The following is a 17,073-nucleotide window of genomic DNA, read 5'->3' as shown; positions in this document are numbered from 1 at the left end:
CCCCTGAATTTAAAGACAGTCACCAACCAAAGGAATCACAAAGCCACTATTTCAAACCCCCACCCACAACCATAAGGGACAATATCCAAATGCCACAAGTGCCCTATAACATTCCACAAGTAAAATCTAGGGTGATGAGAACAATGCATCATATACAAGGCAGGCCTACTTAGTTCAGTCTAATCCAGTACAGCTACTTAAGCAATTAACCACATGGTAAACCCCTGAGACATTGGCACAGAGAATCATCTGGGACAGGCAAGGGGTATGGAGTAGATATTCCTTTAATGCATATACTGGCCCACCCCATGCAGACCTGATATTGTTACGTATTTCATTACTGGACATTGCTGGCATCAGAACTCTTGGACTGTAACACCTCAGAGAAGAAGTGTCCCTGCTGGGGCAGCATTTCACTCCCTGTGTTTTTCCTACATCCTTCAGTCCAGGGGGGAGCAACTTCCATGCAATTTCTCTGCCTGCCTGCATGAAACTAAGAGCAGGCAAGAATGCCAGGACGTGAAATGCATCAGATTCTTCTGACCCTTCCCACCACTATATCAAAGCCTTACAGAACTAAACATTCCAAGAGCATTCACTTACCTCCTCGATGTTATGGGAGACTGAAAGGAACAGGTTGATCCAGGGCTTCACCTGCGGTTTGATGGCTGAACTGTTCAACTCATTCAGACCTTCCTGAGGAAGGAGAGGAGAAGCACATGTCAAACAAATGAGCACAACTGCATGGCAGCTAGCAGACAGCAGCCTTTACTCACAGCTGTGAGCCTGCTGCACTGATGTTACATTGACATGAGAAAGCAAATGGAGAAGGGCAGTGACCTGCAGAGTCAAGTGACAAGTTTGGGGCAGAGTAGAATGGAAATGAGGAGTTCTGATGCCAGGTCCCATGACCTTGTGGCCCAGAGGCAGAACGGCCTCAAGATGGGTGGGGGAGGTTCACTAACTGAACTTGCCAGTTTCCTGACTCACAGATAAACTTTAGAGGCTCACCCATCTACCATTTTCTGTTCCCAGGATGGTGGCTTTCTGCCAGCATGCTCTCCACCACAGCATGACTGCAGAATACTGTTGGGGCCAGGGAGAAGGCGGCCAAGACCAAATGCCAGTGGATGCTCCACCTCCAGCAAAGCTTTCTTCAACAAGAAACATTTAGAGCAATGGATGAAAGAATAGTTACCGCTCATTCTCACAAAGGCTCCCCCAAGAGCAACGTTCTGGAAATTAAATGAACCTCACGTCACTGCAGTGCTACACAACTCACTAAAAAATCTCCCCTGCCAAGAAGCCCCCAGCTTGACTCCAAGGGACTTCAGGCATATTCACCAAGTGAGAAGTGCTTCTTGTCAGGTACAGACTGTGGCTGGCATTTAACAAAAGCTTTTAATTAAAATTTTAGTGGCTCTGCTGGCAGCCACCTTTTACTACTGAAGAGGGATATTTGTGATTCAGGCAATGTGGGAGGCCACTGACAAGGGACTCGGCTGCTTTCCATCCAGCTTTAACTAGACTACTTTAGCATCAGACAAAGAAGTTTTACTATTTAAACAGGGACCATTTTGTTTTATTATTAGCCTTGGGCCTCAAGAGAGCCTGGCTGCTGAAGGCAACTGATTACAATAACTGCAAAGCAAGATAAAAACATGGTTTTGCCCTTTACTACTTCTCTGTGAAGAACAGAATTCGCCTCAAGGGCTATTCGTATAAAGTCCTCTTTTGTTTGGTTACCTTACTGTGGAACTATCTGGCCTCCATTTCCCTTTCCTTGTTAGGGATCTCAGAGATCTCTGGAGGACCTGATCAGAGATACCATATGAGACTGTAATCTTAGCTACAACTCTCCCTGCCCCCAAGTGAGGGAAGGGGATGCTGAATAAGGGAGCAGAGATGCTGGTTCTCAAGTGACATCTGGGGGATACTGAGGAACAAGAATAGCTGCTGCTCTGATTATAAACCTTATGCCAACATCATTACTCAAGCCCTTAAAACATCACCGTGGTGCCTTATGAAGAAGCAGCTACAAATGCTACTATTAAAAATACTGCTCCTTTAGCTGCCAAGACAGCCTTTCTTCAACTAACAGCAGTAGTAGAGGGAGCCATGTTCTTCCTGGCTCTGCACCTAGCATATATTATTCCTCAGCAACCAGAAGACATCCCTCATATTCAGACCAGGGTGTATGCTCCTATATCAAGAAGACATGGTAGCTCCTCTCAGCATCACCTTCCACCAGAATGACTGAACTCAAGATTAGAGCTAGCACAGGTCTGGTGCTGAACCAAATTCATCCTCTTTTGATGATATCAAAAGCAAGCCTGGTTTCTTCTACTTGAGGGCACCACACAGACAATTACAGCCTGGCTCTAACAATGCAAGAAGCTCACCTGCAGGAGGTCTCTGAACTTGTTGGATACCGCAGCCATGTCAGAGAGGCAGCTGTCAATCTTGGCCTGGGCTTGCTCACCCCCAAAGCCTTGACTAAGCAGCTTGGAGCAATCACTCTGCAGGACAAAACACAGCCATAAGCAGACTGCAGGTTATAGATAAAGGACACTTGGAGCTCACTGCATTCTGCTTTGAGAATGCAGACTCTTTGGGATGGAGACTTTTTGTTTGTTTGTTTTCTGCTTGCCTGGTGCCCAGTGCCATGGGACCCTGTTCTATGACTGGAGCTACTCCCATGATAGATCCTGCAGTAGCACCTCATGCCCTCCCCACTAAGGATTTGGATAGCAGTCTCTAAGAGAGGGATAACCACAGCAGAGGTGAAGCAATTTGCCCAAAACCATGGAGCAGACCAGTGGCAAGGGCTATAAATCAAACTTTCCCCCTTTTCTTGGCTTATTTGGTGTTTAGAATTCTTTTATAATTTTAAAAAAAAACTTAGGACTTCAACAAGATCATTTCTGGCCTGGATGTAGGCTTCAGCCAATCAATCTTTTTTTTCCAGAAAGCTGCAAGCCCGTCTCCTCTTCTGGGCCTAATGCATCAACAGCACAAAGCTCTCTTAAACTGGATAATTACTATTGCCACTAATCAACTGTACTTTAGTAGCACCTCAGAGCTACAGTCATAGACTAGGATCTAGCTGTACTAGATGCTGTACAAACAAAAGGCCATTCTGCCTTGGAAATGTCACTGGAGCTTTCCCCAGCATGTAGTCTTACAAGTCGACTATTGATATCAGCCTCATGTTTGGGGTAGGCACAATTTTGTGTGTGCTTTTATGCCATCTAAGTACTTGACTGAATCTGCGGATGAGTTGCCTCATCATCCAAGGTTCCCCTATCCCATTTCTGCCTTCAGTCTCTGACTTCCATCACTATTTCTCTCTCTATATTCAACCCAATGACCTAGCCCTAAACAAACAAATGCTGACTAGCATGAACACATCTATGGAGAACACACCCTTCACAGGTAGCTTAGGTCCATATTTAACATTAATCAACCACATGGACTTTATGAAATATTCTTCTGCCTTTCTATGACCGCACACATTGTCTTTCTTGCATTTGCTAACTGCATAATCTCTTCAAAGGATAACTATCCTCCCCTCTGGCACCGAACTAAGCCTTTTGTAAGCTCCGTACACCATGTACTATATTTTACATGCTAAATATTAATTCCTCACCCTTCAGAGGATGGAGTGACTTAAAAAAAACAACAACAACAACAACAACAAAAACTGGCTCACTGCGGGTTTTACAGTCAGATTTTATTTTGTGATTGGCCCACTGGGCTACCACAGGTGGGGGGAATCCTTTAGGAGGAACCAAGTTTGTATATACAAATCATTTTGTTAAGAAACAGACGATCTAAACAAAGCACAAAGGCAAATCAACAGAAGTGATACTGGAGGGTTGGAAAGTGAAAAGTAAAGAATGATTGATTGATATGACAATGCATTCAGCCTAGAGGAGAGAAAAACAGACCTGGAGCTAAACAACAATAATTCTTTTTAACTTGAGAGCAGAACAAGCACTAACAGCCCAGAGCAGGGATTCAAGTTAACCACGGGGGGGAAGGGAACAACGATGACAATGACGATGGGACAGGACGGGACATTACAAACTGATGAAGCAAAAATTACAATCGTTGTAGATAATGACAGCTAACTACTGACACGCTTTAGGGAAAAATTGCATTTAATTTGTTGGCATGCTGGGAGGTAGCAGTTCCATCCAGATCCCATTATTCTATGAAATGATTCACCTGATGATAGAGTTAGACCAGCAGAACAGGTCACCCCAAGCCAAGATCATGGGTAAAAGGCTAAACTCACTCAGTAGAAACCCTGAATGCTTACTCAGCTGCATAGGCAAGGAGATTTGAAGCCTGTTTATGGGAAGCCAATAAAGAATCCAGAAAATACCTCCAAAGTCTTCTTTAGGGTCATAATGTTTTCACTGCAGACTTCTACATTGTTCAGGGTCACCTAGGAGTAAAAAAAGAAGCAAAATCCACTAGAAATTCAGTACATAAAACTATATACACATACATGTGGAAGGCATGATAGATTTCCCATGATGTCCAATATACCCTCCCCACACCGCAGTTTGAGTATTAGCAGATTCCCTCATTGCTGTTTGTCACACTGCAGGACAATTCAGCTGTATGTTTGAGGGAAGAAGCTACATTGACATATATGGTCACTGGATCACAGCAAACAGAGCTGTGAACATCCAGAGCTTGTGGTTCAACACATGAAATACTGGATAACAAACAAGGGTCCATAAAAGCAAAGATGAAAAGCAATTCCTTCGTATCTAGGTAGGAGGGGTCAGCAATTCTCCTGCACTTAGAAAATCCCAATTACAGCATCAGCTCAAGTGACATTCTGCTCTTCACCTAAATGTCAGTGTAATGCCAGGATTTCATGTAGACAGTAAAATGAGATAGGTGTATGAGGAGCTCCAGTGAGAGTACTAACATTTTAAACACTTTGCTAGAAGAAAGTCAGAGACCTGTCACAGAGTTTAATGAAATAAAGCACCCTCTCTTCACAGGTGCTTTTGATTTTTTTTATCTTGCACTGAATTCATGGAAGCTAGATGTTGCCAAATGAAGCAGATCAACTGTGCCAGGTTGTGTCCCAACACAACCAACCCACTTAATTGGGCAAAACACATATCTTCCTGCCTGTTGATACCGTGGGACAATGGATGACATTTTATCTCGGGGGCTGAAGGCACACAGTGTGCAGGACCAGGCAATTCCTATGCAGGATGAGGCCCCTCAGGCCATGGGAGCACCTATCCAGTTTTCCTCACTCCCCAAGATATGCACCCAGGATCTGGGACAATCAAGCCCCAAGAAGCATCTGCCCAGTCAGCTGGAGAGCAGACAGCTCTGAGCTGCAGATGCTAGTCCACCATAAAATAAAACATGCCCACCACTAAGCAGTGGCACAAGTTGATATCAACTCTGGCATGGCCACTATTTGTGGCACAATAAGGGGTTGGGATGGTTGCTGGGCCTTTGCACCCATAGCAATTTTTATGGTGGCAAAGGTGATGAGCAGCAACAGCTGTTTCCACCCTAAAAGGGAATCACTGAAAGCAGCAGCATTCTCTTTCCAGAGTCTCTTTATTCACAGTGCTGCAATGTATTGAGGGGTGTGCCTGCCACACAACAGTTCCTAACTAGCCCCATTATTTAGAAGTTGACAGAGGCCTTCCCATGTAATTCTGCTCAGCTTCAATTCAGAGCAGTGTTGCCGATCAGTGGAAACCCCTTTCAGAGCTGGTGAGGACTGGATCAGCTGCAAGGACAGTCATTCTGTCAGTGAGGTCTCCCATGACCATGCGAGGTTTGTCCCAGAAGCTCAGCAGTACTTATCCAAAGGGAAAGAGATTCAAGAGTAAATGAAAAGGAGAAGACCACTACTGACCAATCTCTCAGGGCTCACACAATTGTTGCCTGCAGAGGTTATTACCAGGCTCACACACACACATACACACAGGTGGCTGCAGGGCTACTGTGAACAGTACAACTGAGAGACTTCACAGGCCAAGTGAGGTGCAGTTGCCACCTTTAAAGAAGGGTCTTATCAAGGCAGGTATTGGAGCTAGTTTTTCTGTTCAATTAAATCAAAGAAAACCCTCCAGAAAAGTTTCCCATCCCAAACTGTAAGCTCTCAAAATACCTCTCTGCAGAGCAATTTGAAGAAAGGCATCAGTAGCAATCCTGGAGCAAAGTCACTTTCCCAGTCCAGGGAAAAGCTCTGGACCAACAGCTTGTTTGGTGGCTTTTTCCCTAGACTGATATGATCTGGGAGACTTTCTAACAAGAGGTGAGGCTGTAGCTCCTACTAGGAATTAAAGATCAGCATACCCCAACTCCAGCTCTCCATCCCCCACCATCACTCAAGCCCATGAGGCAGACCCTCAGATTGCAGGAACTCTTGATATTCAAAGCCCTTATCTCGTATCATCTAAGACTCTGGCCTTCCCTCTACCCTCCTCAATGTTACACCGACAAAGGGGGTAAAACTCACCAGAAAGGATTGCTTGGCCTCATCGGTGCTTTCAATGCCTTTGGTGTCAAATTTGCCCTGTTGCAAGCTGCTGTGCATGATGTTCACTGCACTGGTCACACCTCGCTGGAAGTCCTGGAAGGTGGTGGCTGGGAAACCCAGCTTCAGCTTGTTGTATAGAACCTCCCTGAGGGTAGAGAGAGTATTGTGTGTTTTAGTTCAACTAACTACTCACGTGGATGGTGTACCACTGGGAAGTGGCCAAGCCAGCAATTGTACAAGCACTCTCCTCTGCCCAACACTATCAAAGTAGCATGACCCAGCTCCCTTCTGCTCAAGTCAGGAATCAGGATCTACGCACATCAAGAGGAACCGTATGTCAAACAGAAGAGACTTGAAAAAAACATCCAGAAGCATCCTGGGCTCTCATCCAGATATCTCATCCCTCCTCCCAACAACCTGGTGGGAGTTATCAAATGTTTGCATTTGCTGTCTATTCTCCTGTTAGGATGAAGAACAGGAGCAGACCAGCTTCTGCATGCCTCCCACTCTGTCCCAATTCAAGAGCCTTAGACAGCCACTAGGAGTCCTGTGGAACAGTAGTCCTAAGAAATTTCATGGGTAACATGGAGGCTATCTGGAAGTAACCAAGCAGGGGCTGCATGAAGACAAGCTACATGATTTATTTTCAGCCCTTGTCCCCATTTGCCCCTTCTAGCCCATTACTACTACATGAAACCACTCTGTGCCTGCTGATCAAATTAGGCACCACCTAGCTTCATGCCTGTTTTCCACCAGCATGTTCCATGAAAGAAGCAAGATTCCTGTTAGAAAGCACCCAAGGTCCTCTCTTCAGCAAACAGAAAACAGTGGTAAGTGCTATCTATGTTTGCCAAGTATCCAAGAACAGCTCAGCGTTAGGGTGAAGTGAGTTATGGTCATTTGTGACAAGTCCTGTGTAGCTCATCTTAGCTATTCATCTTCTTACATTTCCTGCAGGGACTTGGAGCAGTAGTTGGCTGCCAGGGCTGCGTGCCAGCAGCCTACCTCATTACCTGAAATTGGACTCCAACTCTGTGGTGGAATGGTTGATCATGGCACAAAGGCAATCTATGCTGGAGCTGGATAGGGCACGCCCAATGCACTTCTTCACTATGTAAAAGACATCATCCACCATGCTGGAGATCAGCTGACCTTTCTCATACGTGTCCATGGCAACAGCCTGATAGAAAAGTAAACATGTGGCAGGGAGCTCAGTAGATAAAGAACCAGCAGGTTCAGAAGTCACCTGGGAGCTCACAGCTCAGTTCCAAGCACAGGTTCCCTCTTGATGCATCCAATGCACCTGCCACTGGAGATGGTTCAAGCACCTACATTGAACACCTTCAAGAGTAGATTGGATGCTTATCTTGCTGGGATCGTATGACCCCAGCTGACTTCCTGCCCTTTGGGCGGGGGGCTGGACTCAATCAATCTTCTGAGGTCCCTTCCAGCCCTAATGTCTATGAAATCTATGAAAAACAGTGTGTTCACATCAGCAACTGCTGAAGCACCTTGGCTTTTCCTGTGAAGACTAAGCACCAACAAAGCAGAGCATTGCTAAGCTACAGGATCTGGCCATACCACTCATGAAGTAGGGCCTGCATACAGGCCATAACCAGCTAAGCATCCATTATTTCAAGTTACTGCTGTGGGGAACATTTGGAAGTGAAATACAGAAAGAAGTTTTTCCAATTACTTCTGTATATTTCCCATGTGATATTATTCCTAATGACACCCAGGGTGAATTGCTCACTTCTGGCGGCCACAGGCTGAAGGGGAACTGCAAGCACTTGCCATACACAACAGATGACTGTGGGTCTTTCCCTGAATGTTAGGACAAGATTGGAAAGCAGGTGAACAAATGCAAAAAGCTCCCCTTTAGACTGGAAAATGCCTTTTTTATGCTGGGCTGCCCTAAGAGGCAGTGCTACAGGCCTTACCTTATTGACTGTCTCTCTCATGAAGTACTCCTCCATGGTGATGTAATAGCCAATCAGCTCTTGCATAGTGCGACTCAGCAGGCAGTTATTGAGGAGCTTGTCCAAGTACTTCTGATGTTCTGAAGAATGCAAGTCAGAGTTACCACCACTGGGTAAGAGCTAGAAAGTGCTTCCACATTCCCACCTCTGTGCCTGTAAAGAGGCAATTGCCACCCACCTGAACAAAACCCAGCAGGTGTCCCCCTGTAGAAACCCTACTGTCTTTGTACTCTACACAGCTAAGAGCCATGATTAAAAGACAGGCAAAAAGAACCATCCTGCTCTGGATGTAACCTGTTCATTCTGCTAGAAGAACTCTTTGGAGCATTTGCGCTCTCGCATTATTTCTCTGCTCCTCGCATAAGCATTTTTGTCTCCAGTTAAGACGACATCTTTTAGGGCCTTCTCTACAATGCTCCGTAAGTGTCTGTGGAAGTTCTTTTTTCCCCGCTTAGCTAATTTGTTCAAAGCAATATTTTTTGGAACACTGATGTAAATCATGGTGTTACAGTCCTTTCTGCAAGGGTCATTCATTGTATAAAGCTTTTAGAAACCCTCTCTGATAGCATTAACTCCAGTCCAACATTATATAACCCCAATTATTACCTTTCCACTAGGGGTGCACCAATAAAGATTTTTTGGGTTGATACCAATGGCCGATTATTAACTAACCATATTGGCTCATACCAATCCAATTGTTGATATGCAGCCAGGCAGCATTGAGAACAGCATCCGGCTGTTAAGTCTGTTGTGGGGGAAGAGGTGGGAGAAGGAAAGGGGTGGGAGGCAGATCGAGGCCCCTGCAGTGAGGGAGGGGGTGAGGCTGGGCCCGAGACAAAGCCACAAGCAGCTTGTCCAGGGAGCATGGGGTGCAACTCCTGCTGCTGTATGCACCTCTGTGGGAGCCATGAGGGGCATGTGCCACTCTGCACATGGGGTGAGGGCAGACTGCCACCGTGGGCTAGGGCCGGGCAGTAACTGCACCCAGCCCCAGTCCCACTCTCACTACTTGGACCTCAAATCCCCCCCGCCCAACAGATTTACCAGCCAGATTCTGCTGCTGGGCTGGCTGTGCACACACTGCAGTTGCATATGCACGCAGCATTTAAAATCAGCGACATTATTAGCCACATAAGCCCAAAAACAAAATCCAATTGCCAATAATGTCAATTTTCTTTTTATTGGTTCCGATATGATATGGACCAACGTATCTACCTTCCACACAAACAACTGCTGGAGTGCCCATGAGGGACACTACACAGGCAGAAATAGGAAGAGAGGTGACCCAGGCGGTCCTAACCGAAAGTAATAGTGCCCAGTAGAGGTGCACTGATATATCAGTTGAGTATTAGATCGACACCAATAAGAGGAAAATTAACATTAATCGGCTACTGAATTTTTTTGGCCATTTTAACAGATAATGTTCTCTGATAATTAATTATGCTGTGGCCTCCGGACACACCCCCACCCCCTCACTGGTGGGCTGGGCTAGAGCGCAGCAGCTGCCACTGTGTCCTGGGCACTGGTGCAGTGCAGTGTAAACTGAAGGCTGGGACTGAGGCGGGCACTATAAAAGGCACATCTCTGGCTTTCAGCGACTGGGGCGGGTAGAGCCCAGCCCAGCGTGACTTAACCTACAATGCCCAGGAGTCTGTGCCCCAGGGGCTGGGGCACAGCCTGGCAGGGGACCAGGGCAACTGCTCCCCCTGCTGTGTGCAGCAGGGTCCTTTCCATGCCTGGAAGGAAGCCTCTGGAAAGCGGAGGGGGTGGCCCTCCAAAAGCTGCTCTAAAGTGCCCAGAGACCACCCAGCCGTGGGCAACCTCAGGCTTAGGCAGCTGCCCCCCGCTCAGGTTGAAGGGCAGGGGCTGCAACTGGCATGAGGCACTTTTACATGTCCTCTGGAAGTGTGTGTGTGGGTGCTTTAATTACAATGGCTCCAAGAGCTGCTTTAAATTGCTGCCATGTCTCCTGTATCAGCGTCCCTAAACTTAGAAATGGTGGTGGGAGCACCTGAACTACAGCTCGTTCAACAAGCTTTATTACTAAATAACCGTTATCAGATCAGTCAATATGGCTGGTTAATTATCAGCTATCTGTATTGGCCAAGAAAATCTTTATCGGTGCACCCCAAGTGCCCAGATGGCACTCCCCTCCCTCACCATTAAGATGTTGCCCAAAAAGCTGGTGAATTCTTGCTTTCAAGGGTTAAAGCAGAACATGTTACCAGATGCTTGCCAGAGGTAAAACAGAGAAGACCTGGGGATCTCCCCATCTACATGGTTCAGGGCAACAGCATGATGCCAGGGCCTGGGCACCATCCCTGAACATTGCTTTTGACACTGGAGACAAGAGTCCATCTCTTGCATTCAAGTGTGAAATGCAATCCCTTCAGCTGCTGAAGCTGACAACAAGTAACTGAAGGTAAAAACTGAGCTCTAAACTACCTATGAGAAGAGCCTGACTATATCTACTAGTCAGATTTTCTATTTTCAGTGTCATTTAGCCCTCCAGCCAATGAAAAACAAGGCCTGCCCCAAGAGATAGGTCACTGAGAGATCACACTATGCAGGCAGGCACTTGGCTGCATAGCACGCAGTCTGCAACGTGCTACAGCATACTCTACTCCTACCAAAAAAAAGACAAATTTAATCAGTGGGAAGCTATAGGGGAATAAAGAGCTAGGCAAGCACTGGCATTTGAAGCATTACCTTGCTTTACCTCCTCTGAGGCCATGGAGTCTCCCACCTCAAAGTCAGAGATGATTCGTCTCTTGATGAATCTGAGGTACAGCTCACTGCGGGCATTCATCAAGGTGACTTCAGTTAAAATGGGGTCAAGTTCCCTGCAAGGGGCACAGTGAGAATCTATGTATCAAGCCCACAAAACAAAGTGCATGGATTTTCCTTAAGCAAGCAATGCACACACTTTTGTTTTGCTATGGGAACATTAATATCCACTTCCACCAGAGCTGTGAATGCCAAAGGTCAGCACGATGACAGCCATCTGTAGGAGGGTCCAGAGGGCCAGTCATTACTTCCACTTTTATAGGCATTTCAAAATTTGTTCCTTCCCAGATTTCCCTCTACCCTTAAAAGCTCCCCTGACTGACATACCAAGTTAAATGGAAACACATCTCCATTATGATAAGTAGCAGTTGAACAGAGGAATTGCCCCAGAGAATCAGCCCAGAGGTCAATCTGAGTCCAGTATCTCATCTCCAACACTGGCCAGCACAAGAAGTTTTAGAGGGGTGTGCAAGATGACAGTAGTGGACAATTACAGAATTACCTAACCAGAGCAGAAGCTTCTTCTTAACCAAGTCTTTAAGTACCTAGCTTATATGCTGAAGCATAAGGGAAACTCAACTCTCCTAGGGATTGTTACCAGTTACTATATTCAGAATCACAAGACACATCCTTGCTCAAGCAATTTGCAAAGACAAGCACCACAGACGTACAGAACACATACCATGAGGAAGGCTACATTCATCAAAAAGTTCTCCAAGAGATAATTACAGAACAACCCCCATTTTGCTGGTGGTCATGATAAACACCAATAGGTTGGATGAGAGAAACTATAGTAGCAATAAATGCGATCCCAGCTTGGTCACGTTTCAAAACTCCTGGTCACTTAACTCCTTGGGCGAGTTTAGCTAGTCTGTATCTGTGAATAACAGATCTGGTTCATTTAAATTCAGGAAATGCACAACTGGACCTGCACGTAAAAAAGCAGAACACTGACAGGGCAAATAAAGGCAACTTTTCATTTAAATGAAAAATGGGTCTTGTTACTTCTAGAGACTTTTTGCCAGTGTAGGCAAAAGGGTTTAAAAAACAAGATAAAAATAAAAGCCTTGAGTCATCCTGGAACACTATTGGGAGGCACTACTGTTTTCATTTTACTTAACAGCAAAAGCCCTAAGAGGGTGACTTCCGAAAAAAAAAAGGTTACCCACAAGTCAATGCACTAAATGATCAAGTATAACCACAAAAAACTCTTAAGTCAACCTATATGCTGGCATTTTTCTTCTAATACATTTCCAGAGCACACGCTGCTGTGAATTCTTGGCACCCTTTAAAGAGTCTTTCAAGCACTTTAAACAAAAAAGAACAATGAAACAAAGAACTGCACTCTATTAGAGAGAAAATGATGCAACAGAATTGCACAATACAGATACGGTTGATGGTTGTAGCTGTGTTGGTCTAAGGACATAGGCAGATCTTTTATTAGAGCAATTAAATAGTTGGAAAAATTGTTTTTGGCATGCTTTTGGGCACAAACACCCATCTTCAGGCATACAGAGCCTGTTGGTGTTGTGTGCGGTGTCTCCTGGGTGTAACAGAAGTTAAAATGCAGGTGTGTGACAACACAGATGCATGGCAGTGAGAATCAGAGGGAATGGGAAACAATAGGTGAGAGCCAGGTAGGCGGGGGCAAGGAACATTGAACTGGTGAAGCAGACAAGTTACCTGGGGTTATCAGACGGCAGGTGGATTATAATGTGCCATAAATCCAATATCTATATTTAGTCCATGGATGGACCTGGAAAAATTATGTCATATCACTGTTACCTGGAACCTATATGAAAAATCATCAACCATTGCAACCCATACTAGAAGAACCAATTCTTAAAGAGATCTTTCCAGAACCACCCATCCTACCCTTTAAAGAAGCACCGAACCTTGCCAACCTCATCACCAGAAGCAAACTTCGTATGGCCCAGAGCACACCGAATGGATCCAGACTATGCTGGGACAATAAACGTAAAACCTGCCAACACATCTCCATCAGTCCCACAATAACCACACCCTACAACAGAATCATCACCATTCCTGTATCATATACCTGCACCACCAGAAATGTAATACATCTTATCCAGTGCACTAAATGCCCTGATAAGATGCCCTGATGGAAAATACGTAGGAGAAACCAAACAACAACTGCATACCAGAATGAACACACACCAAAAATCTAGCAAAGACAAAAGTATCCAATTACCTGTGAGGGCACACTTCTCACAAGACAATCACTCCCTCTCTGATCTCTCAGTTCTAATCCTCAAAGGGAACTTACAAAACACCTTTCGTAGACATGCCTATGAACTGAACTTCATAAATCTATTGGATTGAAAAAAAACAAAACAAACAAACCAAGGATTAAACATAGATGTTGGGATTTATGGCACATTATAAACCTGCCTGCGATCAGAAAAACCTCAAGTAACCTGCAAGATTGTAGCTGGTAAAATGCAATCACGAGTTCAACATTCCCCACCTTCCCACCTACCTGTCTCACACCTGTTGTCTCCCATCACCTCTTATCCTCATTGCCACACATTTGCATTTTTACAGACCTGCATTTTGGCTTCTATTCTACCCAGGAGACCACACAAAACATGAACAGACTCTTCCTATGCCTGAAGGGCATTTGTGCCTGAAAGATTGCAAAGAACAATTTTTCCAACTATTTAATTGGTCTAATAGAAGATACCACATTTACCCAAAGAACCTTGTCTGACAATGCAGATAGTTCACAGACCAAACATAGAGCCGAGTCCCAACTCAGCTGTCGAGTGGTCATGCAGGAGTCACCTTATCTTATGATGTTTCAGTTTCTCCACCTGTAAAACAGGGATGATATAACAGAAGCAGTGAAACTCAGGCCTGACTGGCGTGGGAGCCACAGTCAGTCTTAACCAGAGTCATAACAAGCACCCCAAAATAGCTAACGTGCCCCAATTCAAAAGACAAAAACTAGAGCGCATTAGTTAACTGCTAATAATGTACAGTGCATGTGGCGCGCAAGTCATGATTGCAGGAAAAACCCAATATATTTTGTTAAACAAATCTTGGTAACATTTTCTGTGAAGAGGTCTAAATATCGCTAAGAGTCACCACCTTTCCCCATCAAGAGAGGCTGAGAGAGCTGCAGGTCAGGGTTCAGCCTTCTGTATGGTCATACTCAGTTTATCAGGGAAGTCCGAACTCTGATACCATGTAATAAAGCAGCGCAGAGATTGCTTTGATAGATTATAAAGGGGCAATAAAGAGGGACCCTAATAATATTTTATGCTTTGGTGACAGTAAGACAACTGGATGATGGAAAGAGCCATCTAAATGCTAAACAGCATTAACACTGGATTAACAATGGAAAGGAAAAGAACAGGTAGCTTATTTGACGTACCTTGGTTCAATTTTTTCTGTAGCAGAACTTCTCATCATGCTGTTCTGAACCTGCTGGAACTGCAATTATGAAAACAAAAAGCCATCATAACATTCTCCTTTAACTTTGTGTTAGCCACCTTGCCAGGTCCTACATTGCTGAAGAGCTGCTTAGGAAAGCTCAAGCTTCTGCACTAGTCCTCCAGCAACAGAACTTAGTGCAGGGTTCTAGTCATGACAGCATCCATGGTGTCCAACAGGGAGAGCAAACTACAACATGGCTGTTGGAGAATGGTGCCAGGAGGGAGCCAATGGCACATTATAACTAAATACACCCTATGATATTGGTTATGTTCATACCAAATCCTGCTCTGCTTTGTAAACAAGAGTTAAAAGCTGCTGCTAGTGCTCTTCACTCTCCAAAGGATCATCTGTTTCCTCTACTATCACTTCAGACAGCCACTTTCCTTCCATGCAAAAGCACCCCTCCACCCCATTCCCCCAGTGTAACCCATCATTATGGTTATAGATTAATACAAGGTTGTCTCCAATGACTCTCAAAGCTGAGCATTGCTGCCTCTCCAGCATGCAAGGCTTACTGGTCTGCAAAGTGAGGCATCAAGATCATGGGACCAGGCTTCCTAAGATGTAGTGACTGAGTCCTTATCACTCACTGTCCTTGTACACGATTATGAGATGTTAGAGGATCACAGCTAGGAAAGATGCACAGAGCTGGCTTTTGGCTGTGTTGCCTACATTGCAAGTCATGCTTACCTGCCGGTGATAGTCCCTCTGCTTGATGAACTTGTCCACCACATTCTCCACTTGCCGGTCACATTCCACTTGTAGGTGTTTAATCAGGGTGTACAGTCTCCCCAACCCATAATAGGTCTCCACGATGGGCTGGTGGGTCTCCACAATGCGAGCTATTCCTGCAGAAAGACACACAGTAAGACTGTTTACTCATAGCAGAAAGACCGGAAAAAGCCTCGTCACATCTTGACTAAGCCCTGGATTGTAGGATCCCAACAAAAGGCCTGAGCAAGAGTAGTCATCACTTCCCCAAAGCAGCAGCTCAGAATCTCAAATGGGATCCTCAAGGTATTACCCACCCCTTCATTTTGCAATGCTCTCTCCTGCCCTAGTATTATGCCTCCATCCTCTCCCCCTTCATAGAACTTTCAGCCACCCTGTGGAAGCTACAATGCAATCCAAGCAACACAGGATACAGGTAACCCATGCCATAATCTGCAGGTGGAAAGCTTTTCACACAATGAACTTGCAGCTCCTAAATCATCACTTAAGTCCAACCAGAGATTAAACCTCTTCCAAGTCCAGCTTCAATACCCCCTCACCTATCACACTATAAATTTACACCCTGGGAATCTCATCCCAAGGCAAATTCCACTCCTATTCTGTTTCCAGAGAGCCACCAGCCAAAGGAAGACCTCTTTGAGGCAAAGACTCAGCCACAAGAAGATACATCTTCATGTTCATTTCCTTCACAACAGCCATCAGCTCCAACACCCTGTAACACATTTCCCCCTGTGCCTGGTACTATTGCCTTGAAGATGCATCCTGTGGGCTTTCAACAGGGTGAAAGCACAGGGGAGGTCTGAGCACGGGAGAGTGATCTGGTAGCAGCACAGTCTAGAATGACAACAGAGGCAATGACTGACCACTGTGGGAAGCTTTATTCCTTCCCCTGGTGTGGAATTCCCAACATGCACCCCCCTTCCTCATTTTCAGAGAGCACAAGCTGCTCTGCTCCTCTCCATCTCTCCAAAGAGTCATAAAAGGGGAGAGAGAGCAGCTGTTTGGCCTTATGGGCAGGGATTTGTTCACATGGCCAGACGAAGCTGGGGAGCTATACGCCTGGAGGCTTCAGGGACTAACCAATTTATCTGAAGAGAATAAAGAGCAGGAAGGGAAAGGGGAAGTTTCAAGTCCCTTCTCCTAAGATCCATCAACCGCAGAGAATCATCTAAGGCAGAACTTATGTCTCTCACAGTTATGCTCTGGTTCAGTCCTTTAAGCTGGGCAAGATAGGTTGCATGAGAAGCCATGCCCATAAGGAAAGGAAGCCTACTGGTCCTTTTCAGTCCATCTCCAGCCAGACAAAGGTAAGTCCTAATGCTCTCCTGGCCAGAAACAAAGCAATCAGATCACTGCTTCAGATTCAATTCTAGCAGTAAAAAAGGGAAACAAAGCTGTTCTCTTCTCTTGCCACCACAAATAAAAGCATGCAAGTCATCTGGCCAACTCTGAATCACAGAAAAAAAGGGATGGATGTGACCTCAGGTAGTTCCCTAGTCCAATCCCATTCTCATCGCTGTCTAAACCAAGTGTTTGTTTAACATGCACTTTAAAACTTCCAAAGATGGAAATTGCACAACC

General features: G+C 45.3%; 1 protein-coding gene across 3 annotated transcripts in view; it reads right to left on the bottom strand.

Moving 5' to 3' along the window:
• The window catches only part of COG4 (component of oligomeric golgi complex 4), a 29,935-nt gene that overhangs the window by 2,980 nt on the left and 9,882 nt on the right, over window positions 1-17,073 (bottom strand). For all 3 annotated transcript variants that reach the window (XR_002101207.1, XM_019535603.1, XM_019535601.1), the window contains 9 exons: window positions 15,451-15,608; window positions 14,699-14,757; window positions 11,224-11,357; window positions 8,476-8,594; window positions 7,549-7,715; window positions 6,515-6,680; window positions 4,391-4,453; window positions 2,403-2,519; window positions 604-696 (listed from right to left, as the gene is read on the bottom strand). Coding sequence is in view for 2 of the 3 variants with exons in the window: in XM_019535603.1 (XP_019391148.1) it covers window positions 604-696; window positions 2,403-2,519; window positions 4,391-4,453; window positions 6,515-6,680; window positions 7,549-7,715; window positions 8,476-8,594; window positions 11,224-11,357; window positions 14,699-14,757; window positions 15,451-15,608 (1,076 nt within the window). In the remaining variant the exon portion in view is untranslated. The remainder of the gene's footprint in view (window positions 1-603; window positions 697-2,402; window positions 2,520-4,390; window positions 4,454-6,514; window positions 6,681-7,548; window positions 7,716-8,475; window positions 8,595-11,223; window positions 11,358-14,698; window positions 14,758-15,450; window positions 15,609-17,073) is intronic.

This window comes from Crocodylus porosus, unplaced genomic scaffold (assembly GCF_001723895.1).
Source record: "Crocodylus porosus isolate Cpor-Errol unplaced genomic scaffold, CroPor_comp1, whole genome shotgun sequence".
In the NCBI taxonomy this organism is placed as follows: Eukaryota; Metazoa; Chordata; order Crocodylia; family Crocodylidae; genus Crocodylus; species Crocodylus porosus.
This window is presented reverse-complemented; position numbering and strand designations above follow the sequence as displayed.